At 42.8% G+C, this 25,414-nt stretch overlaps 1 protein-coding gene across 3 annotated transcripts in view; it reads right to left on the bottom strand.

The window, feature by feature from the left end:
- Window positions 1–1,767: 1,767 nt before the first annotated feature.
- matn4 (matrilin 4) overlaps window positions 1,768–25,414 on the bottom strand; it is a 57,160-nt gene continuing 33,513 nt past the window's right edge. For 2 of the 3 annotated variants that reach the window (XM_048608484.1, XM_048608483.1), the window contains 10 exons: window positions 24,304–24,873; window positions 22,286–22,408; window positions 19,551–19,673; window positions 17,665–17,787; window positions 16,890–17,012; window positions 14,626–14,748; window positions 10,686–11,099; window positions 7,030–7,182; window positions 5,325–5,429; window positions 1,768–1,940 (listed from right to left, as the gene is read on the bottom strand). In XM_048608484.1, coding sequence (XP_048464441.1) covers window positions 1,879–1,940; window positions 5,325–5,429; window positions 7,030–7,182; window positions 10,686–11,099; window positions 14,626–14,748; window positions 16,890–17,012; window positions 17,665–17,787; window positions 19,551–19,673; window positions 22,286–22,408; window positions 24,304–24,873 — 1,919 coding nt within the window. In that variant the 3' untranslated portion in view covers window positions 1,768–1,878. The remainder of the gene's footprint in view (window positions 1,941–5,324; window positions 5,430–7,029; window positions 7,183–10,685; window positions 11,100–14,625; window positions 14,749–16,889; window positions 17,013–17,664; window positions 17,788–19,550; window positions 19,674–22,285; window positions 22,409–24,303; window positions 24,874–25,414) is intronic. The other variant, XM_048608485.1, reaches the window with a different exon arrangement.

The raw sequence follows: 25,414 nt of genomic DNA, 5'->3' as shown, positions 1-25,414 counted from the left end.
GATAGTTTTAATCAACCTGTTCAGAGTTGATGATGAAGCATCTCTGGAGCAGGGTCGGGACACTCCCTCTGCACCACAAGAGCCCTCAGAAATTTGTCTCAATTCGACAGTTCACACTAGAGCAATAAACCATCTTGACCAATGGTGTAAAATGACCAAAATCCAATTATCCAATTGTTCCATCTGAGCTTGTCAATGGGAATAAGAATTTGGTGTGGCACATAATGGGTGGGCAATTTGATATATATTTTGACACTTTACACATCTCCAATGTTAAAATAACCCAAATCCCTCATGTGGCCATCAGACCAACCACATACACATGTTGTAAACTGGTGGCCAATCATGTGTCTGAAAACAGTGACAAAAACAGAAAATGCACAATGAGCCTGTCAGCTATCCTGAGGAAAGGAAACAAGAATAGCTGGTGTTTCAGAGATAAACCCTTCATCTGTTTACAACTTTGATCTCTCTACCCACGGAAGGATATACTGGACTTGTCTCAGAGGGTGTGCAATGAAAGGCCATTGGACTGATTCCTGATTGCCCTGTGAGAAAGCAATTTAGTAAAAGTGGAGGAACTGTGAGAGGTGATAGTGAGGTAGAGCTGGATGTTACCAGCATATATGTGAAAACTGACTAGGCCTATAATACCAAAACTGTAGAAGAATGAGACGTAATCGCATTGAAGCACATAAAGATCTTAAGGGGAATGACAATGTGGGTGCTGAGAAGATGTTTCTATCAGCTGGGAAGTTTAGTATGGGATCATGGTTTCATGTTAAGGAGGCTGATGCTTCTGGACTGAGATGTGGAGAATTTTCAAAAGATTTGTGAATCATTGGTGTTCTTCACCCCTCAGAAAGCGGTGGATGCTCAGTCATTTTGAAGACTGAGACCAGTAGATGTTTGGATAGTAAGGTAATTAATTGTGGACAGTGTGGGAAAGTTGAGAAGATATAATCCTGCTTTGAGGCAGAACAGGCTCGAGGGACTGAATAACAACTCATGCTCCTATTTTTGCTATTCTTGTCACGTTGAGTTTTTGACCAACTTTAAAGGAATTATAGAAGCACACATTGTTGGTGCTGAGCGAAATTTCGAGAGAGAGCTGGGGCAGAGATCATATGATGTAGAAGGTGAGTGTTGTTCTAGATAACACTGGGTCTATGGCTGTCATTCTCTAAAGCAGATTGGAGAGGAATTTTAGTAGAGTTTGTTCCTCTTTATTCGCTGTGGGTTTTCACTGTGTTTCATGTTTAGCCTAATCCAGAAGGTGGCGAGGTTGGGATAGGGCTGATGGATGAGACTTGTCTGGGTCCAAGGCACTGTTATGGGGCAGGGTTATCTGTTCTTTCACTGTCACTCAGCTTGATTAGCCTCTTACCAGTTGTTTCCAGTGAGAAGCGGATCACGTCTCCTGTGCATTTTCAGTTTTGTTTTCCACCAGTCCTTCCTTTTCCTCTTCAGCTGCCTTAAAACAAGTTTGTGGACAAAACTCACTGAGTATTTCCACTACCCTCCGTCAATGGTTCATGGGTTGCCCACACTGACACGCTGAAGTTTATTCATTCCTTTTAAATAACGTGCAGCTTTAGACACCTATGTTTTTAAACAAAATATTGGGAGTTCTTACTGCATGTGCAAGTTTAATATAAAAATGGAAAGATATACATCTTGTAAAATGATCTTATAAAACTGGTCTTTTGCTGTTAAATCGCTCAAAGCAGTGGAAAATTGCATCCTAAATGAATATCTTCTTTTATTAAAAAAAAACACCCAGAAAATAAGACAATTACACAAAAAGCTAAAATAACTTTAGCGACGCAGGAACACCTCGGATGGTGCAATGATGGTGGTGAGTTTTCTGTTCACATTTTATTTCACTGCCTTTGGCAACCTGTTTTCCAAATCATCCAGCTTTCCTGTCATCTGGGCCAGTGTCCAAGGTCAAGGAAGATTCAATGTTGTCGTCCAGAGGAAAACTGCTGTGGTAGCCGCAGACAATAATGTCAGAGGATGCACAGCACAGAATCAGTCCATTCAACCTGTCCAGTTCATTCATTTCATGGCACATGGGATTCACTGGCAAGATGAACATTTGTTGCCCATCTGTAATTGCCCTAGAATTGGGTTGTTTGCCTGGCCATTTCAGAGGGCAATTAACAGCCAACCACATTGGTGTGGGTTCTGAGTCACAGGTAGGCCAGCCCAGATAAGGACAGATTTTCTTCCCTAAAAGGTTTTGATGATAGTTTCATAGTCATAATCCAGGCTAATGGGATCATTTGCCCAGTCACATAGCCACTATGCTATTGCCCCCGCTGTTAAAATTATTTCTCTGTTAAGTTGTTACAAGATATCCTGTTATTCTAACTTATGATCATGGTCTTCTAGTGGATAAGAAACATTCGCCCTCTAACCTCCTAAGTACAAACTTTTTTAGGTTTTTACATGGTGTGCAAGTGGCTACTGTACTTGGAATTTTAGTTTAGGCTTGCGTTAAGCTTCGTTATCTAACATAGTCTTCTTCTCTGTATCCACACTGCATTAAAACCAAGACTCCTCACTTTATCTCATACCCTAATTCCTTCATGCCTGGAGTACTCCCCATCTCTTAAAAAGTCTACAGTTGGAGATGTGGTTCTGTGATTGGACAACACTTGATAAATAGTCTTAAGTGTGCTAATACATACACAAACAGTTAAAGTGAAGAAAAACAATTGTGCTTATTGTTGATAAGCACATAATAATAAGAGATGCAACATAAGTTTCTTTCCAGGGCCCCAGTCTCTGCAAACAAAAGCAACAAATTCAAGCTTTGCACCTTTTTTGAATTACCCAAAAGCTTGGGGAGTCTGGGGTGCTCCATTACAACACCATGTCCACTCAATGTTGACGTGCCAATCAATAAATCAGCACTCTCTACTGCTGTGGTGTAAATTGTGGTCATTTGAAATGTGGCATTCTTGCATTTGTCCTGATTACGGTGGAATTAAATGCTTTCATAGCATGGGCAGAATTTTATTTTCTCCCACTGACTGGTTTAGTGGTGGTGGGGGTGGAGGGGTTGAGTGGGTAGGTGCGTGTTGAGGGTAGCATGGGAACTGGAAAATTCTTCGGATGCCTTCTCTCCAGCCTCCCATCCATCTTAGCATCTCCTCAATTTTAAAGTGAGACAGGTGAGATCCTGGCCAGCCCATGTACATCTTGAAGCCCTTAAATAAGCACTCAAGACTGGGTGGGTAGGAAATGGCCTTAATTATGAGGCTGGCAGGAGGAGATCAGGGACTGGGGAGGAGAATATTGGGACGGGGTGGTGAATGGGGAAAGACCACAAAGTGGCCCTTCTTTAACCCCTTGAACTCTCCTTCAAAACCATTATGGGTTCATCAACCCTCCTCACACTTACCTAATAGAGCATGGAAATAGACCCTTCAGCCCAACATGTCCATAGCAACCAAGTTTCCGAAACTAAACTAGTCCCACTTGCCTGCATTTACCCTATATCCCTCTAAACCTCTCCTATTCATGTACCTGTCCAAATGTCTTCTAAATATTGTAACTGTACCTGCATTCACCACTTCCTCTGACAGTTCATTCCACATCTAAACCACCCTGTTTGAAAAAGTTGCCCCTCAGATCCCTTTAAAATTTTTCGCCTCTAACCTTAAAAATATGGCCTCTAGCTTTGAACTCTCCCACCCTAGGGAAAAGACCCTTGCAATTCACCTCATCTATGCCCCTTATGATTTTAGAAACCTCGACCTCCTATGCGCCAGTGAAAAACATCCCAGCTTATCCAGCCTCTCCTTATAACTCAAACACTCCAATCCCAGCAACATCCTTGTTAATCTCTTCTGAACCCTGTCCAATTTAATTATATCCTTCCTATAGCGAGGCGACTAGAATTGTAGACAGTACTCAAAAGACTGGCCTCACCAATATCCTGCACAACTGCAACATGATGTCCCAACTCTTTTCCTCAATGGTCTGAGCGATGAAGGCAAGTGTGCTAAACACCTTCTTCCCAGCGGAACTCCGCTGATCACAGGCCTCCAGTCTGAAAAACAGCCTTCCACCACCACCCTGTATCTCCTACTGTCAAGCCAATTTTGTATCCAATTAGCAAGGTCTCCCTGAATCCCATGTGATCTAACTTTACTAACCAGTCTACCATGCGGAACCTTGCCAAGGGCTTTACTAAAGGCCATGTAAACAAAATCTACCACTCTGTCTTCATCCATCTTGAGTTTTTTGACGACGTGACCAATCAAGTTTGTGAGACATAATTTCCCACGTACAAAACCATGCTAACTATCTCTACTCAGTCCTTGCCTTTCCAAATGCATGTAAATCCTATCTCTCAGAATTCCCTACAACAACTTACCCACCACTGATGTCAGACTCACAAGTCTTATTATTCCCAGGCTCCTCCTTGCAGCCTTTCTTAAATAAAGGCACAACATTAGCCACCCTTCAGTCCTCTAGCACCTCACCCATGGCTGTTGATGATACATATATCTCTGATAAGGGCTCCATAACTTTTTTTCCTGGCTTTCCACAACATCCTAGGATACACTGGGCCTGGAAATTTATCCACATGAATTTTTTTTTAAGATATCTGGCACCTCCTCTTCTGTAATGTGGATTGTTTTCAAGACATCAATAATTATTCTCCAAGTTCCTTAGCCTCCATGTCTTTCTCCATAGTAAATACTGATGTAAAATATTTGTTTAGGATCTCTCCAATCTCCTGTGGTTCCACTAAGCTTGAGCTCCTAGGATGAAGGATCTCTGAGGGAATGCTTTCCGTTCTAGAACTGTTCACTGTAGCCTCAGGTACTAGTGGGAATAGGGATATGGAGCTCTCTGAGGTGCTTCTGAGTGAGGGAGATGGTGGGGAACCAGTCAATCATTCCAAAATGGGGAAGACCATCGTCCCTCAAACTCCTGGCCCATGTCCTTCTTTTCAACAATATTCAACTCCTAAACCTGAAGTTTGTCACTCCTTTCAGGCATTTCAAACCTACATGAGCTATTGCTTAAATCATCTCTTCTTGAACTAGTTTATTCCTTCTCCAGCATTTTTGATGTTGGTTACATCTTGCAGCATGGATTCTTCACCTTGTAGTCTCATTAATAAAACACAAAAGTAGCACATTCCATTTGAGCATGACTAATCTCTGTCTCAACTAATTAACTGTCTTGGATCTTAACACTAACTTCACTGCATTGCTGGTTGCCCAGATATCTAGAATGCCATGTGTGATGACAGCAGTAGGAATTGCACAGCAGCCTTCACTCCACGGAGAAAAGGATATGCTTTTGAGAGAATTCTTCTAACAACGATAGTGTGTCTTGTTGGAATGCTACGAGGGTTTCACAAGCACAAGGATCTTTAATCGTCTCCTGCCCAGTCACTTCCTCTAAAAGAAAGAGAAAGAGTTGCCTTTATATAGCATCTTTACCACAACTTCACTATTGTCCCTAAGCGCTTTGCCAGCAATGATGTTCCTTTAGCAGTTGGAGCTGACTTGGTTGTGAAGTTGCGCACAGCAAGATCCCATAACGAGCACAGCTCTATAATGCGTTTGTGTGTTGCCGGTCAAGGGATTGATATTTGTCCACTATAGCTCTTCAGACGGGATCTCTCATGTACACCAGAGACAACAGGCATTCTAAAAATGTTTAAAAGGATAAGTGAAAACAGGTAGCTTCGCTGAATTGGTAAACTTTCATCATTTTTGGGGCTTGAGTTGGGTTGATTAAACATGATCAACATCAGGAGCTGAGCTCCACTCGAAAGTATAATTCAGCAAGTTAAGTGTGTGATCTTATTGGACCCAAAGTTGTGAGTTGATGCGGGCACAATGGGCAACATTGCCCTCTTCCTGTGAAATTCTAGGGTATGAATCTTCCCAGTTATTGAATGAAGTTCCTCATTTATCAGTTTGGACTATATTTGCTGGAATTTAGAAGGATAAAGGACGATCTCATAGAAACCTATAAAATTCTAAGAGGACTGGACAGGGCAAATGCAGGAAGGATTTTTCCTGTGACTAGGGAATCCAGAACCAGGGAGTCACAGGATACAAGGTAGGCCATTTAGGACTGACATGAGGAGAAATGTCTTTACCCAGAGAGTGGTGAGACTGTGGAATTCATTGCTGCAGAAAGCAGTTGAGGCCAAAACATTGAATGTTTTCAGGAAGGAGTTAGATATAGTTCTGAGGGCTAGAGGGATCAAAGGGTATGAGGAGAAAGCGGAACCAGGTTACTGAGTTGGATGATCAGCCCATGATCATATTCAATGGTGGAGCAGACTTGTAGGTCTGAATGGCCTACTCCTGTTTCTTATTGCTATCTGGGAATTTCCTCACTGCAGATACTGCCGCTCTGATACTGTAACTTTACTACTTGTGTGAGATAAATCCCATTCTTGCTGTATTTCTGATTGGAGTTATGGTGACAAGTAGAAACAGCTTGATTAAAGTTGCTGGTCTTGGTTTCTGTGTTCAGACAGGGTAACAGTGAAGGGGTCGGGAGAAAAACAAAATGAAGGCAATAGATAAGAAGATTGAGGGAACACCAGGCTAATTGTTTAGCAACATTTCAGTAAAGATTCAGGAATTAACAAAGTAAAAAAAAAAGGAATACTCAAGTATTTTCCTCCCTCCCACTTTAACCAACAGTCCTAATTTACATAAAAACAGAAAGTGCTGGAGAAACGGAGAGAGAAACTGGGTGTGCATTTTGAGTCTGCTATGACTGTTCAAAGTCACATGCAATTTGTAGTGCTAACTTAGTTTCTCTCTCCACAGATGCTGCCAGACCTGCTGAGTTTCTCCAGCACTTTCTATTCTTATTTCAGATTTCCAGCACCCACAGTCCTTTTTTTGTTTCTGATGTACTCAAAGATGTGATGGTCAGGAAGAGATCAATTGGTTCATTAAGCCATCAGAGCATAAGGATTTAAAGCTTCACTTGTTTAGTTACTGAAACAAATGAAACGTCACAGCGACGTACCCTCACAAATGTTCACTTTTAGATTCTCAGCGATTTGATCGATGATGTTAAAATCTGAAGCGTAGAAGAAGTGTTGATCCACTGGTTCTGAGGCAATTTCTTGCAGTTCATCCTCCACCGCCTTACCGACACCAACAGCATACATGGTGATCCCTGCAATAGTGAGTAACAACAGGGAATGCGTCCATTCATTAAACACAGGCTAAGAGACTGAGGCAACAAAGCCCATTGGATGTCTAATAAGAGCAAGTCTATACATTTGCAGGTGTCTCTTTCTTCAGGTATAGGTATTTATTTTATCCTTTTATGGGACGTGGGTGCCACTGGCAAGGCTGGTATTTATTGTTCACCCCTAAGTGGCCCATACTGAGATCAAATTGAAGTCATAAGAATATAGGAAATATGAGTAGGAGTAGGCCATCTGGCCCGTTCAATATGCCATTCAATAAGATCATGGTTGATCTTCTCATGGACTCAGTCTACTTTAACCACCTGCTCACCATAACCCTTAATTCCTTTGCTGTTCAAAAATCTATCCATCTTTGCCTTAAAAACATTCAACGAGGTAGCCTCAACTGCTTCACTGGGAAGGGAACTCCACAGATTCATAACCCTGTGGGTGAAGAAGTTCCTCCTCAACTCTGTCATAAATATGCTCCCCCTGGAGATATGTCCCCTAGTTCTAGTTTCACCCGTCAACAGAAACACACTCCCTGCTTCTTTCTTGTCTAGTTCCTTCATAACTCTATATGTTTCTGTAAGATCCCCCCTCATTCTTCTAAATTCCAATGAGTGTAGTCCCAGTCTACTCTCAGTCTAAGCCAACCCTCTCAACTCTGGAATCAACCTAGTGAACCTCCTCTGCACCCTCTCCAGTGTTAATGCATCCTTTCCCAAGTAAGGAGACCAAAACTGCACGCAGTACTCCAGGTGTGGCCTCACCAGCATCCTATACAGCTGCAGCATAACCTCCCTGTTTTAAACTCTATCCCTCTAACAATGAAGGACAATATTCCATTTGCCTTCTTAATTACCTGTTGCACCTGCAAACCAATTTTTTGTGATTCATGCACAAGGACACCTGGGTGTCTCTGCGCAGCAGCATGCTGCAATTTTTCACCACTTAAATAATAGTCCTTTTTGCTGTAATTCCTACCAAACTGGTTGACCTCACGTTTACCAACGTTGTATGCCATCTGCCAGACCCTTCCCCACTCACTTAACCTATCTATATCCCTCTGCAGGCTTTCAGTGTCCTCTGCACACTTCGGTCTAACACTCATCTTAGTGTCATGTGTGAACTTTGACAAACTACACTTGGCCCTAAACTCTAAATCATCTATGTTAATTGTAAACAATTGCGGTCCCAACACTGATCCCCAAGGCACACCACTAGCCACTGATTGCCAACCAGAAAAACACTCATTTATCCCCACTCTTTGTTTTCTGTTAGTTGACCTATCTTCTATCCATGCTAATACATAACCAGTAATGCAGTGCACCTTTATCTTATGCAACAATTCCCCAAATCCCCAAAAAGCAACCAATAACTATCTTACTCGCCACTTCTTTAATGACCCTGAGGATGAAGTCCATCAGGACCCGAGCACTTGTCAGCCCACAGCTCCAACAATTTATTCAGTCCTAATTCTCTGGTGACTGCATTTTTCCTGAGTTTGTCCCTTGACTTCTATTTTCTGACTTATCACTGCTGACGGAGTGTTACTCGTATGATCTATTGTGAAAACCGAAGCAAAATCCCTGTTCAGTTCATCTGCCAATTCCATATTTCTCAATAATAATTCCCCAGACTCAGATTCTATACAAGCATCGTGAATTTTGACAAACTCTTCTCCTTTTTGTGTACATAGTATATCTTACCATCAGTTGGTATTTTTCTAGCTAGCTTTTTCTCATACTCTAACTTTTCTTTCTTTGTTAACTTTTTATTCGATCTTTGCTTTTATTGTATATTCTGTCCAATCTTTAGTTTTGCCGCCCATCTTTACTCAATCGTATGCTTTATCTTTAAGTTTATACTATTGTTAACTTTTTTGTTAGCCACAGCTGTTAGGTCCACCCTTGGATTTTTTGTCCCCTTTTTTGTTGTTGGAATGTACTTATTCTGTATTTCTCAAATATCTTCTTAAATGTCTGGCACTGCATATCTATTGACCCATCCCCAATCTAATTTCCTAGTTTATATTAGCTTGCTCTACCCTCATAGTTACTTTAACTTCCATTAAAATACTTGTCTTGCACCCACTACTCTGACCTGCTGTATTGGATGTTATACTGCCATTAGCCACACCAGTCATATGCCTGGCTGTGACGAAACTTATCAACTCAAGGGTTAAAAATTCCACCTCTGTGATCTTTCACCATAAGTACAATGTCCCACACTGCTAAGAAATTAAGTTCCTGCCCATCACCCATTGACTGTGCTGGGATTGGACTGAATCATCATAAAAGGGAATAGGATTTCTCTGGAGTGCCACAAAGGAATGTGGGGCTGGTCACAGAGTACGATGTAACCATTTCCATGGCACTTGGAAAGCTCTCCCATTTTCCAATATAGCCAATCTGCCCCATGTGTTGTGAAATTTCACGGTATAAAAGTTGAGTGTTTCCTTTCAGAAAGGAGCAGTAAATTAACACAATTTATGCATGAATCGAAGATACTGGCTCTTGGTGAACTTCTCTGTTTTATTCTAAAGTGAGCCCTTGTTTTAAATATAACCTCTAACCTGACGTGACCTTCCTGAAACCCTCACCCAACATGTACGTGCTCCAATGTCCTCTTATTTTATTGGTTCTCATCTATGAAATAGGTTTGGTGGTTGTAATATCGATTGAGGGATCTCAGAATAGAGGAATATTGGCCCATTCCTGCTCCTTTTAGCCCATCAAGACATTCCGGACCCAAATGCTATACTTTCATGCTATCCCCACATCTCTTGATATTGTTGGTAACTAGAAAACTATCATTCTCTGTCTTGTGGTGGGAAGTTCAATTTTAACCCTTTGACAACAAGTTGAAGATACCTCACTTTTTCCATTTGCTACAAGATGTTTCTCTGTCTATAGGATTTACAGCCAGGGACAGAGTCTCAGAACAAAAAGCAACGACTAAGATAAGGAAGAATTTTTTCACTATCAAGTGCTGAATCTCTATAATTCTCTACCCAAAGGGCAATGGAGGCTCAGTCATTAAGTAAATTCAAAATGGGATGGGGTAGTCTGATCTTTTTCGATTGGCATGGATACAATAGGCAGTACAGCTGACTTCACCACTGTATATGAATCTGTGTGTCATGGGTTCAAACATGCTCTAGAGACGTGAGGGTCTCAAAATTGTGGTTGACGTTCCCAGTGTATTTCCAAGGGGGTGATGCACTGTCACAGGTACCATCATTTAGACGGAAAATGGAGCCAAGGCCTCACCTACCCTCTCAGGTGAGTGAAAAAGATCCCATACAGCACCTTGGCTAGGGAGCCAATAGATCTACAAGCTCTGGGGCAATGAACCAACTGGATTTGGTTTGAGTGATATCCAGAAGATTTTTGGGGAGAGGATAAGCTGACAAAATTTGTCACAAACTCCTCATTTGTAACTAGATACTTTTCCAGATGGACAAGACTGGGCTGCATCTTACCAGCGTCTTTGGCCTTTTTGGCCCACTCGGTGATGCTGTCTTGAGAACGGCCATCAGTGAATACAATGCCTACCCTGGGCAGGCTCTGAGACCCAGGCCTGGCACCTCCTGCTTCAGTGAAGACGTTCTCCACCATGTGTTTGAGAGCGAGTCCAGTCATGGTGCCCTTCTCCATGTACACCACATTGTTCACCGCCTTCTTCACAGCCACAGCGGATGTGTGCACACCCAGCGGAATCTCAGTGCGCACACGGCTGGAATACTGCACCAAGCCAACACGGGTCCCCTGGCTGGAGATATCCAAGGCATCTACAATGTTGTTCACAAACTTCTTCACCAGTTCAAAGTTCTCGGGTCGCACACTTTTGGAACCATCAATGACAAAGACCAGGTCAATGTTTGCCTTACTGCATCCTATTAAAAAAAATAAGCAATTGCACTAATATCAAGAAATGGTTAGGAAGTGGGGAAGGGATCACCTGAAAGACTCAACAGTTAGAGCACCACCTGGCATAGTCAGAGGACTGGGTTGGCACTCGGTTAGTAGGTGTCCTCTAAACAAGGGTATGAACTTTTAGGTTAATGAAATGGGAATTTGGCTTCAGCTCCTGACCTTTGGACTATTCTGGAAAATACAATTTGAGATAGAATGGGGATGAATGTTTGTGTTTGTGGCCAGGGTGCAATGTCAGAGGATATTAACGTCCTTTACAGACCTGACTAACATACACTCGGTTGTTGTACCGTATGTAGTGCTCTCTCCTCAGTTCCGTAAGGTTATAGGTTCAAATTCTGTTTAAGGGACCTGAGCACAAAATCAATGCTGACACCTAAATGCAGTGAGGTTCGGACCCTTTTCAGACGAGACATTAATCAAAGCTGTGTTACATGGGCACTATTTTTAGTCAATTTGTTCAGAGATGTTAATACACACCTCTGGGGCAATTCGGACCTGAATCCAGGCCATTTGGCTCAAAGGGAGGGACACTACCACTGTGCCACAAGAATCTTGGGCACTACCTCTAAGCAGAGAAATTGTGCTGGCCAATGGTAATCCCTTAATTGCCATCACTAAAAACAAATTATCTGCCTCTCATCAGGTTATTCTTTCTAGGATCTTCCTGTGCATCAATTGGCTGCCATGTTTCCTGCACTACATTACTGACTACATTTTTAAGGTGAGATTTAAAAAAGAGATGGGGCAATTTTTTTACTCAGAGGTGGTTTGCATGTGGAATGAACTTTTTGAAGAAGTGGTGGATGTGGGTACAATTACAACGTTTAAAAGACAATTGGATGTATATATGAATAGAAACAATTTGGAGGGATATGGGCCAGGAGCAGGCAGGTGGGACTAGTTTAGTTTGGGATTATGTTTGGCATGGACTGGTTGGACCGAAGGGTCTGTTTCCGTGCTGTATGACTCTGACTCTACGACTCTATTTCAAAGGTAGTACTTTTCCTGTAAAGCACTTTGGGACATGATGGAAGGCATTAATGAAAGTCCTTTCTTTCTTCAGAAGGAACGGGGTGATGACAAAGTCTATAGTGAATGTGTGATCTGGGTTAGAGATGAGTATTTACCTACACTGAATCTTGTTGGGATCCTTCCACCTTCAGGCAGTCTGTTGACAATTGCCCTTATCAATGGAATCAGAATGGGCACATGGGCACGCACTCTTAGTGAATGAAGGAGAAAATTGGGAAATCATTTAAGATCAAACTGGCTTAAGCTCTTCTACTGATTCATTGATGATCGGAGAGGGACATTATCAGTAAAAATCTACAGTGATCGTCTAGTAGAGTGCCTACCTCTGGGTCAGAAGCTCTGGGATCAAGTGCATGCTTGGACATGTTGACCTTGAAAGGTGTGATAGGGGATTATAAAACCATGAGGGGCATGAATAGGGTGAACAGCCAAGGTCTTTTCCTAGGATGGGGGAGTTCAAAACTTAGAGGGCATAGGTTTAAGGTGAGGGGCTAAAGATTTAAAAAGGACCTAAGGGGCAACCTTTTCATGCAGAGAGTGGTGCGTGTGTGGAATGAGCTGCCAGAGGAAGTGGAGGAGGCTAGTATAATTACAACATTTAAAAGGCATCTGGATGGGTACATCAATAGGAAGGGTTGAGAGGGATATGGGCCAAATGCTGGCAAATGGGATTAGGTCAGATTTGGATGTCTGGTCATCGAACATAGAACATAGAACAGTACAGCACAGTACAGGCCCTTGGCCCACGATGTTGTGCCGAACTTTTACCCTAAACCTAAGGTCTATCTAACCTTCACCCCTACTTTATACTATCATCCATATGCCGATCTAATAGCCGCTTAAATGCCCCAAATGAGGCCGACTCCACTACCCGCTCCGGCAATGCATTCCACTGGTCAGCACGGACAAGTTGGACCGAAGGGTCTGTTTCTGTGCAGTATGACTCTATGAGTGCTCATGAAGTGGATCAATGGGTTAACTAACCTGCAAATCCTCCAGCTCTTCCAGTGTTCCCCAAAAGGAAAAACATGTGTGTGAAAACACAGAAAACTGGTAGTAGAAGGATCAAGAATGAAAGAAGACTAAAGTAATTGGCAAAAGATGTAATGGAGACCTTTTCATGCAGCAAGTGTTTAGGATCTGGAGTGCGCTGCCTGAGATGAGTTGGAGATCAGTTCAGTCAAGGCTTTCAAGTGAGTGTTGGATTACTATCTGATAAGGAAGAAACTACAGGATTACAGGGTGAAGCTGGGGGAGCAGTTTTCCCTCTAATTTTCTCTCTGGTGTGTGGGCTTCTGAAGTACATGTGCAGCAGAGACTTCCAGTACAGGGGTGGCAGAGTGGCTCAGTGGTTAGCACTACTACCTCACAGCGCCAGGGATCCAGGTTCAATTCCACCCTTGGGTGTGACTGTCTGTGTGGAGTTTGCACATTCTCCTTGTGTCTGTATGGGTTTCCTCCGGTTTCCTCCCACAGTTTAAAGATTTTCAGGCTAGGTGGTTTGGCCATGCTAAATTGCCCACAGTGTGCAGGCTCAGTGGGTTAGTCATGGGAATTACAGGATTACAGAGAGAAGGTGGGGGGTTCAGTCTGGAGACTCAGTGTGGACTTGTTGGGCTAAGGGGCCTGTTTCCACACTGTAGGGATTCTATTCTATGAAATTCTACCTTATTCTAAATCAATGCTGTGAGCTGATCACCACATGGAGAACTTTGGAGCAGCTACATGCAGGCAGTGCTATTAGCTACATTGGCCTTTCATGTGCTACCTTCTTGTATTATGATCAGGGAGAAAGGGTTTCGGTAACAGACCACTTTTCAGAGACTCGAGAAGCTACAGACATAAAACATTAGCTCTGATTCTCTCTCTTCACAGTCACTGCCTGACCTGAGCATTTGCAGCATTTTCTGTACATTTTAAATCATTAGATAAGTTGAAAACGCTAATGGAGAGTTTTAATAGAGCTGTACAAAATTTTGAGAAGTTTGGACAGGATAGATAGGGGAGAAAGTGTTTCCACTAGCAAGGGGTTTGGTAATTGGGAACACAGATTTACGTGCTGGGGTGAGATGATGAAAAGTTTCATAGATACAGTGATAACAAAGTGTAGAGCTGGATGAACACAGCAGGCCAAGCAGCATCAGAGGAGCAGGAAAGTTGACGTTTCGGGTCTGGACGCTTCTTCAGAAAAATAGATGCAGTGAGTGTGATTTTGGATTTGATGGGAGCAGATTCAATATTAATTTCTAATGGGAAACTGGGTTTATGTCTTTAAAGCAAACATGTGCAGTGCTTTGGGAAAAGAATAGGTAGAACATGTTTAATTGAATAGTTCTTTCAGATAACCGGCATAGGCATGATGGAATGAACAGCCTCCTGCTGGGCTATGTTCACAGTCCAGCAGACCATGCACTGAAAACAGATGCTAGTGCAGACAGGAATAGAACTCACTGTTACAGGTCTTCCCATCCTCATTGAGTTGCCTCCCTGCAGGGCAGATGCAGAAGTATGACCCAGGGGTGCTGACACACTCGAACTCACACCCATGTTCCACCGTGTTACACATGTCAACAGCTGCAATGCAAGAGAATGCTCACTTTAAGAAACGACCTAAATGACATACCACCATTTTGCCAGGAGTCTGAATGGGGTTATACCATTCCACTGGCCCAGGAGCACTCATGACTTATGGGAGCTGTTTTTATTTAAACGTGACCCTTGCCTGATCTGTTGCTCCAAGTAACATCTTCTTCACTCGTGGGATGTGAACATCACTAACATGGCCAGTATTTATTGCCCTCCTCCAATCACCATTGAGAAAATGGTGGTGGGCTGCCTTCTTGGCCTGCTGCGATACAAGTGGTGTAAACCCAACAGTGTTTACACACGCACACACTCTCACACTCTGTAACAGTTTAATCTATCCGAGTGGCTTGGAAGGCCATTTCAGATGACAGTTAAGAGTTAACAACTTTGCAATGTCATGTATAGACCAGGAGATTTGCTCCCTAAGGGCATTCGTGAACCAGATGTGTACTTACAATGATCCAATAGCTTCATGAATGTTATTACTTAACTTGCAACTTATTCTCTTTCTTTTTAAAAGTTTAAGTTAAATTTCCATATGCCTGCATGAGGATTTGAACTCTGGAACAATAGCCCAGTCTTCTAAATTACCATCCCAGTGACATTGCCATCATCACCCTAAATTACAACAGTGTCCCAAAGCACTTCAATAGCATTTCATTGACTGTGATGTGCTGTGAGACATTTTACAGGCCACTAGATAAATCAGAGTTCCTTTACATCTTCCTTCAAGCTGTACAAGTAACATTTGCAACTGGACAATATCCAGGCTTACAAAACAGAAATTGCTGGAAAAGTTCAGCAGGTCTGGCAGCATCTGTGAAGGAAAACAGAGTTAACATTCCGGGTCCGGTGACCCTTCCTCAGAACCGGATCCAAAACGTTAACTCTGTTTTTTCCTTCACAGATGCTGCCAGACCTGCTGAGCTTTTCCAGCAATTTCTGCTTTGTTTCCTAATTTACAGCATCCGCAGTTCTTTCGTTTTTTTATTTAATATCCAGGCTTGGGTTGACAAATGGCAAGTAACATTCATGCCACAAAAATCTTGGGGAATGACCATCTCCAATAACAGGCAAACTAACCACTGCCCCTTGACATTTATGGTGTTACCATCACTGACTCCCCCATTATCAACATCCTGGGGATACCATTGAACAGAAACTCAACTGGACCCACCATATAACTACAGTATTTACAAGAACAGGTCAGAAGGCAGGAATACTACGGTGAGTAACTGACCTCCTGACTCCCCAAAGCCTGTCCACCGTCTACACGTAGAAAGTCAGGAGTATGCTGGAATACTCCCCACTTGCCTGGATGAGTGCAGCTCCAACAACACTCAAGAAGTTTGACACCATCCAGGACAAAGCAGCTCGCTTGATTGGTACTACATCCACAAGTATCCACTCCCTCCATCACCAATACCCAGCAGCAGCAATCAATACTACTACAAAATGCACTGCAGAAATTTACCAAAGGTCATTAGCACATACCCATGATCACTTCCATCAAGAAGGACAAGGTCATTAGATATATGGGAACGCCACTACCTGCAAGTTCCCCTCCAAGACCCTCGCCATCCTGACTTGGACTTATATTCCATTCCTTCACTGCTGCTGGGCCAAAATCCTGGAATTCCCTACCTAAGGGCATTGTAGGCCAACCTACAGCACACAGACTGCAGCGGTTCAAAAAGGCAACTCACCACCACCTTCTCAAGGGCAACTAGGGACAGGCAATAAATGCTGGCCCAGCCAGCAATGCCTGCATCCCACAAGAGAACTAAAAAAGAAACTGTATATTGAGTCATAAGGGAATTAAATAAATACTTGAAGGGTAAAGCTTACATGACTGCACGGAAAGAATGGTTGGCATTTATTTAATTGGATAATACAATCAAAGAGCCAGCACAGGCAAAGTGGCCTCCAACAGTCCTGGATTATCCTAGAATTTATTTCATTCTCTTTTGAAGAGTGCCCTTGAATCTTCTTCAATTGACTGAAATAGTTCAGGACAGATGGGCAGGTACAAAAAAAATGATTCAAGGAAAACCAGAGAGGTGTTTTGAATTTTGGAATGACTTGTGTTACCATTAGTGCTATGGATTCATCCTGTTGCTTATGTTTACCTTTACATGTTTTCCCATCATCCTGCAGTTCAAATCCATCCTGGCACGTGCAGTAGTATCCATTCAGAATGCTGACACATTCATGTTGGCAGCTGTGGTTCCCAAATGAACAATAGTTCACCACTGTAGAGAAAGGTCCCACACATTTTAACTTTAATACCATTATCAGTCTATAGATGTGCTCCCATTGGTGACGAGCAGATTCAAGGGGCTGAATGGCCTGTTCCTATCATTCTAAGTAGGGTTGGAATGATCCCAGTCCACTAAATCTATATGCACTGTTAAAAGAAAGAAATTGGACGTAAGGATGTTCAAAGTCAACGCCAGGCATTATTCAGTTAACAGTGAAGAAATGCTTTTCTAAGTTTGAGAACCTGAGTCAATGAATTTAATCACTTCAGTAAAGTGTCTTGGGGGAGTTTAATGGCATTGTCAATGTACATTGTTGTTGTTGTTGAAGCCCTTGGAGGACTAGACTTTGTGCCTCACACCAGGAATAATATAAATGGGATTTAAATGAACAGCTGGATCAGAATGAGAGGTTATCTGTCACATTAAATTTGGCTTCTTCAGCTCCTCACTAAGGGTAATGGATCAACAAGTTTATCCTGAGACTCATTATCTCTAGAGGAGAAGGGTAGAACCTTGCCAGTGAATGCCAACAGTTGCCCAAGAAAGTTTGACATGCACTGAACTTGCCTTCTGCTTCAAGCATCAGAATAAATCACAGCAAAAGATCCCACCTATTACAGAGAAGTGAAGGTTCACTACTCACTGGTACAGGTCTTCTTGTCCTGGTTGAGGGTGTATCCTGGTCGGCAACGGCACTTATATGACCCAGGGGTGCTCACGCAGATGTGCTCACAGCCGTGATCTCCCAGGGAGCAGAGGTTGATGGCTAGAGAGGGAGGAAGATTGTAATTTGCTCAGGCGTTATCACAAAAGGGGCACAGAAGTTCAGAAGGCAGTCTTGTAATTGAGACAGCAGTGTGGAGCTGGAGGAGCACAGCGGGCCAGGCAGCATCAAAGGAGCAGAAAAGTTGTCATTTCAGGTTGGGACCCTTCTTCAGAAACCTGTCTGTTTAAGTTCCAATCCAGAAAATCTAGGCTGACGCTCCCACTGCAGTACTGAGGGAGTGCTGCACAGATGGAGGTCCTGTCTCTCTGGTGAGACATTCTTCTGCTTATTGCTTTCACATGGACGAAAACTATCCCCTGGCAATAATTTGAAGGTGAGAAGGGCTCATCATGATATCCTGGCTAATATTTATCTCTCACTCAACATCACAAAAACAGATAATCTGGTCATCGGTGTTGTGGGACCTTGCTGGGTGCTAATTTGTTGCTGTGTTTGGCTGCTGCATTTTCTAAATTACAATACATACTACCTCAAAAGTACTTAATTGACTATAAAGCATTTTTGGAGCTCTTGTAAAGTCACATATCTTTCTTTTTCAAAGTAGCTCCTAAAAATCTCTATCTTTGGTCGAGTGTTTGGCCACCTGTTCTAAATCTCCAGTGAAGTCTTGTGAGGATTACTAAATTTAAAGGCACTGTATAAATGCAAGTTATCATTGCTGTACACTGTTGAATTTAAGACTGAAGATCGTAGGTTCGAATCCACTCCAAGACAAAAATCTGAGCTGACCCTCTGCTGCAAGTCAGGGAGGAGTGCTGACATGTTGGAGGTGCCACCTTTCAGTTGAGATGTTGGGCCTTAATTTCAACCTCCTAGGTTGACATCATCATTACTGGATAGGCAAAAAAGATTTGTGTGACTTAGAATAATTTTAAAATTTGTATGTGCGGAGAGTGGCATTAAAAACCAATTGAATGACTTAAAAGCCTCAAACAAATGACAGGAATGGAGGGTTTGAGTTATAAGGAGAGGCTGGATAGGCTGGGACTTTTTTCACTGGAGTAAAGGAGATTGAGAGGAGACCTTATAGAGGTTTATAAAGTTATGGAGGATGTAGATAAAGTGAATGGCAGGTGTCTTTTTCCTATGGTGGGGGATTTCAGGATGAACGTATATATTTTTAAGGTGAGAGGAGAAAGATATTAAAAAAAAAAGACATGAGGGGCAATTGTTTTTTTTTACACAGAGCATGGTTTGTGTGTGTAATGAACTTCCAGAGGAAGTGGTGGATGTGGGTACAGTTGCAACATATAAAAGACATTTGGGTAAGGACATGAATAGGAAAGGGTTGGTTGGATATGGGCCAAACGTAGGCAGGTGGGACTAGTTTAGTTTGGGATTATGGTCGGCATGGACTGGTTGGACCAAAGATTCTGTTTCCATGTTATATGATGCTATGAAGGGAAAATTGTCATTGGCCAATGAAGCCTGTTAATACCCAATATACCTGTAATAACCAGTTCTGAGGAAGGCCCACTGGACCCGAAGCGTTAACTCCATTTTTTCCTTCACAGATGCTGCCAGACCTGTTGAGCTTCTCCAGCAACTTTGTTTTTGTTACCTGTAATAACTGCTGGAGAGTTGCACCCAAAGATGAGATGGGTACCGAAGCAGCAGGAAGTGCCTGCCAACTGGTAGAAACAAACAATAGGATTTGGGGCACCTCTAGCCCCTCCAGTATTGAGTAATTTTCAATCTACAACTTTGGGTGAGAATGATATTACAGATCAATGAATACTAACCGGAGCAAGTCTTCTTGTCCTGATTAAGAGTGTACCCAGGTCGACAGCGGCAGTGGTAGGACCCAGGCGTACTTACACAGATATGTTCACAGCCATGATCTCCCAGGGCACAGTGGTTGACAGCTACAGGATAAAAGGACCAATAGTTTAGAATATGTGCTGACATCAAGGATAGGTAGCACTTGCTTGCTTTGTGTAGCTTTTCATCTCACTGATTTCCTTAAAGGATTTCAAAAGGAAATTTGATGGACACCGAATGGAAACAAATTTGCCTGGTGTTGAGTGGGGGAGTGACAGGACTGTTGTAAAAACTGCCAGTATTGACTCAATGGGCTGAATGGCTTCCTTCTGTTCTGTAATGACTGTATTGATTTTTGCAGAAATCTCCAGAGCTTTTCAAAAACTTCAGGCGAGATCCAAATACAGCATTCTCACTTCTTACAGATCCAGTCTTAGGGAATGGAAAGTGTGGGGGTTGGGGGACGGTGAGGGGGAGCAAGGCATGATTCGAGAATAAGTGGGCTCCAGATTGAACAGGACCATTGGAACTCTGGGCTGACTTCAAACAAACCTTATTTTAAGGTTGCTATGGCTTTACAGAGTAGATGGAAATGCTCTTGGAGTGTGAATAAGGTCTGTTTAACTGTTATGATATGAAGTTATTTAAAACTTCACTCCTTTGTTGTCTTTAGAACAGAATGTTCAAAGCTTTAAGTTGAGAAGAATCCAGAGTTCAGTCCAGACAATAGTATAGTTTCTTCCAGCAGAGGAACCAAGTTTTCCTGGTTCCGTTCAGCGGAATCAGCAACTTCAGCAGAAGTTTTTCTACTCTGTGAACCTTCCAAGCCAGGAGAAGTTTGCCTCAAAATCTTCAAGTTGTTAAAGTACATTTAGGACATTAGAATTGTAAAAGGATTATGCCATTGGAGTGGAATCATAAATTGTCTCCACTGTTCAAGGGAAATAAATTGAACAGCTTCAGTTAAGTAAAGCTGAAACAGGAGTGTTTATTTGTCTGGGATTTAGTAACCGTAATGGAATGGTGTTGGGAATCAGGTTGAAACTTTGTTTTAATCTATGTGTTAAGATCTTTCTAACTATTATATATACTTCCGTTTATTTGTATTTTTTAAATAAACTCACCATTCTGTTGTTTAGCAAACATTTGCAATTTTATGTGAAAATACCTCATTGTCTATGCACTGCATGAACCAACTTAAAATATGTTATTTATCAAGTTATATTTCATTCTGGGATCTCATTTGTCAAACATTATCTTCAGCTGGGATCAAAACAGGATGCACAGTATTAAGAACAGATAGGATTAAAATACTAACCACTACAAGTCTTCTTGTCTGGGTTCAGTCTGAAGCCCTCATGACAACCGCACTTGCATGAGCCTGGAGAGCTGATGCATATCTGCTCACAGTCATGGTCTCCATAGGAACAGAGGTCAATGGCTATGGAGGAATACACATTCACAGGCCAAAACAATCTAGAAATTTCTACCACTATGCTCTTTTCTCACTCCCACCGTTACAATTCTTATTTTAATCACTACGTTTTCCAAGTCTGTCCTGTAAACAGTTCAGGGCACTACAGAGAACTGAGCTTTGGGCTAGTTGTTGGCTCAGGATTTCTTGCCCCTGTGTTTTCTATCTGCCTCAGATACATAGAGAAGGAGGCTGAATGTTTTTGTTATTTGGTCACACCAGTGTCAGCGATCATGGGTAAGATTCTCCCAATGCTCAGGATCAATGTCAAAATGTCTAGTTGAACCCTTCAGAGTGTCCTTGTCGTGCTGCCTTTGAACGTCATGCGAGTGCACCACAGACTCAAGTTCCTCATAGAAAATTTTAACAAAGTGGAGTTGCAGGTAGACAGAGTGGTGAACGTGGCGTCTGGCATGCCTGCCTTCACTGGTCAGTGTGTTGAGTACAGGTGTTGGGATGTCATGTTGCAGTTTTACAGGACATGGGTGAGGCCACTTTTTGAATACTGCGTACAATTCTGGTCTCCCTGCTATAGGGAGGATGTTGTTAAACTTGAAGGGGTTCAGGAAAGATTTACAAGGATGTTGCCAGGGTTGGAAATTTTGGGCTATAGGGAGAGGCTGAATAGGCTGGGGCTATTTTCCCTGGAGCATTGGAGGCTGAGGGGTGACCTTATAGAGGCTTATAAGATCATGAGGGGCTTGGATAGGGTGAACAGCCAAGGTCTTTTCCCTGGGGTAGGGGAGTCCAAAGCTGGGGTGGAGGGGATAGGTTTAAGGTGAGGGGGGAAAGAGTTAAAAAGGAACTGATGGGCAACTTTCTCACACAGAGGGTGATGCGTGTATGGAACGAGCTGCCAGAGGAAGTGGTGGAGGTGAGTACAATTGCAACATTTAAAAGGCATCTGGACAGATATATGAATAGGAAAAGTTTAGAAGGATATGGGTTAAACACAGGCAAATGGGACTAGATTAGTTTAGGATATCAGGTCAGCACGGACCAGTTGGATCAAAGGGTCTGTTTCCACGCTGTACAACTCTATGACTCTATTTGCTTTTTGAAATGAGTGCAGCATTCTGGCTACAAGAACTTCACAACTCAGTCACGGCAGTTTCAATTTAATTTGGATACTTGGATTCCATGCCTTTCATTTCTGTAACTTGCAACCGGCTTGTTAACAGCTGAAGAAGCATTTTATTATCAGTTTATAACCTCTCGAAATAAAATATCACCCGAGTGTACCTGTGCATGTCTTCTTGTCTGGGTTCAGCACATAACCCTCACGGCACGCACAGCGGAAGGATCCAGGTGTGCTGATACAGATTTGCTCACAACCATGATTTACATTAGCACACAGGTCCTGAGCTGGAAGGAAAAGGACTCAAGTCAAAATTGAATTTGGGTTACTAGCAAAATGAGTGAATAAGAAGTGTTGAAGTTTCAAGAGTTTTGTGCAAGGTAACACATAACTATGGGTCTCAAGAAGACCAGTGTGCATTATACACAAATGAACAATGTTCCCCTAATTTATTTCAATCCTGCACAGAATGCTTGTGAATTCTAGGTACAGTATGTTTAAAAGGAAGTGGCAATCTTACTTTGGAGCATGGCCGAGTGTGTGCAGGGTATCCCAGTGACTGTATTAGACACAACGTACAAGGAATGTTATTGGTGAACAAAGGACTTGAATTCTTATAGACTGGTATAGGCAAATGTAATGTTGGCATTTATTTTGAGCGGACTTGAATATAAAAGCAGGGATATACTACTGAGGCTTTATAAGGCTCTGGTCAGGCCACATTTGGAGTACTGTGTGCAGTTTTGGGCCCCTTATCTCAGGAAGGATGTACTGGCCCTGGAGCGGGTTCAGAAGAGGTTCACGAGAATGGTCCCAGGAATGAAAAGCTTAACATATGAGGAACATTTGAGGACTCTGGTTCTATACTCATTGGAGTTTAGAAGGATGAGGGGGGATCTAACTGAAACTTACAGAATACTGAATAACCTGCACAGAGTGGACGTTGGGAAGATGCTTCCATTGGTAGGTGAGACTAGGACCCGAGGGCACAGACTTAGAGTAAAGGGAACACCTTTTAGAACGGAGAAAAGGAGAAACTTCTTCAGCCAGAGAGTGGTGAATCTATGGAATTCAGTGCCATAGAAGGCTGTGGAGGCCAGGTCATTGAGTACATTTAAGACTGAGATAGATAGGTTCTTGATTATCAAGGGGATCAAGGGTTATGGGGAGAAAATGGGAGAATGGAGTTGAGGAACTTATCAGCCATGATTGAATGGTGGAGTAGACTTAATGGGCTGAATCGCCTAATTTCTGCTCCTATGTCTTATGGTCTTATGGTTAATACACAGCTTGAGGTATTAGTCAGGTACAATTGCTGGTCATTATGTAGCAAAATGTCTTATACAAGGGCAGCAATTACATGGGAACACCACCACCTCCAAGTTCCCCTCCAAGCCACTCACCACCTGACTTGAAAATATACCACCGTACCTTCAGTGTTGCTGGGTCAAAATCCTGGAATTCTCTCCCTAGTGGCAGTGTGGCTATATCTGCACCACATGGACTGTAGCAGTTCAGGAAGGAAGTTCACCACCACCTTCTCAGAGGTAACTACAGGCAGGCGATAAATGCTGGCCTGGCCGGCAACACCCACATTTCAGAAGTGAATTTTCAAAAAATACTAAATAGAGTGTCAAATACAGGTTAATATTACAGCTAGGGTTTTGCTGAAACAAGACAGATTTTGTCAAAGTTTGAGAGCATTCTCCATGGCAACTTCTACTTACCAACCAATTAATGCTCCTCTATCATACAGTATAGATATTAGTTTCCCTTCACATTGGTGATCTTGCAAATTGTCCTGACGAGTACAAAATGTAAAGCTTTGAGAAGATGTATCTTTTTTCAGCACTACTTGAGTTCTGGACAACCAAACAACTATCAATGCAGCTTAGGATCAACCAGTGACTTAAGATAAATGGCACAAGAAGCATTGGCAACATGAGGGAAAACATTTTTATGATCTCAATTGCTTAGGAACTGGAATGCAATGCCTGGTGGAAGCAGGTACATTGATGGCAAGGGAAACAATTTGCAGGGGATAGAGACTCACTGAGCTGCTCTTTCAGTGGGGGAACACACAACAAAAGCTGCTAACTTTCTACTGCAAAGAGACATACAATGGTCTGGCCTCCCTCACTGTGGCAAAGAGCTCGCGAGATGAGGTATTTTTATCACTTACAACATAGCTTGTCCTTGAAGGTCTTAGCAAATTGATTAATCAGGTCAAAGGTCTCAACCAGGAAGACGTGTTCCTCATGTGGCAAAGAGGCCATGGCTCTGAGGGAGGACATCTCTGCTCTCTGCACCCCGACGGCATAGATCTCAATACCAGACTCCCGAGCCTCCGCTGCCACCTCAGTAACCCGGTCCTGGGGCCTCCCGTCTGTTATAATGATGGCAACTCTTGGGATTTTCTGCACCAGGGGACGGGCACCCTCTTTCTCAGTGAAAGCAATACTCATGGCATACTTGATGGCTAAGCCGGTCATTGTGCCCTGGGCCAATGGGATCACCTCCTTGATACTCTTGATCATGTCAGCTTTCTTCTGGAAGGTCTTGAAGGAGAAGATATTCTGGATCTGGCTGGAGTACTGGATCATAGCAATCCTGGCAGCATCAGGTCCCACATTCAAGAAATTGATCATGTCAATCACAAAGTTCCTCATCAGCTCGAACTCAAAGGGGCGGACACTCCTGGAACTGTCAATAATAAACAGCAGATCCATGGGACCAGTTGTACACTTTCTATCTGAAATGAAAGGTAAGGTTTGTTGGAGCGAACTGAGATGACAGTCATTTCAAGTGCATTACAGATTATTTCATTATTTATTCAGGTTCCGAAATCTACTGATTTGGAACTCTATGTTCTGGCACGCTTCAGCTTCCGCACAGAGATGCCCCCGACCTAGAACCTCAACTCTTGACCTTCGACAAGCGTGAGGATTCAGGCAGAGGTCCCTTATGTGCCAACCATTGCTGGGGGCACAATCTGGGGAAGCGAACACATCAATAAGAGGTGAATCCAGAGCAGAGATCCGGTAAAGGATGGGGAATGTGGTGTGTGTTGGAAAGGACACACATGATTCTGAATCCTCTTTTCCCTAGAACAAAAGTAGGGTCACTTGCATCCCCCACCCTCGTGGTAGGCTTTACAAATGTAAACATTGGAAGTAATGAGTTTGCTAGTTTGTGGGCTTCTGGAGCATGGATCTCGAGATGGTTCTCACATGTGGTGGTGGGTTAGACATTACCCCACAAGACACATCTGCAATGACCTTGTCTCAAGTCCC

This window comes from Rhincodon typus, chromosome 19 (genome assembly GCF_021869965.1).
Source record: "Rhincodon typus isolate 14 chromosome 19, sRhiTyp1.1, whole genome shotgun sequence".
In the NCBI taxonomy this organism is placed as follows: Eukaryota; Metazoa; Chordata; class Chondrichthyes; order Orectolobiformes; family Rhincodontidae; genus Rhincodon; species Rhincodon typus.
The sequence above is the reverse complement of the archived record's forward strand: the minus strand, read 5'-3'. Positions and strand labels throughout refer to the sequence as shown.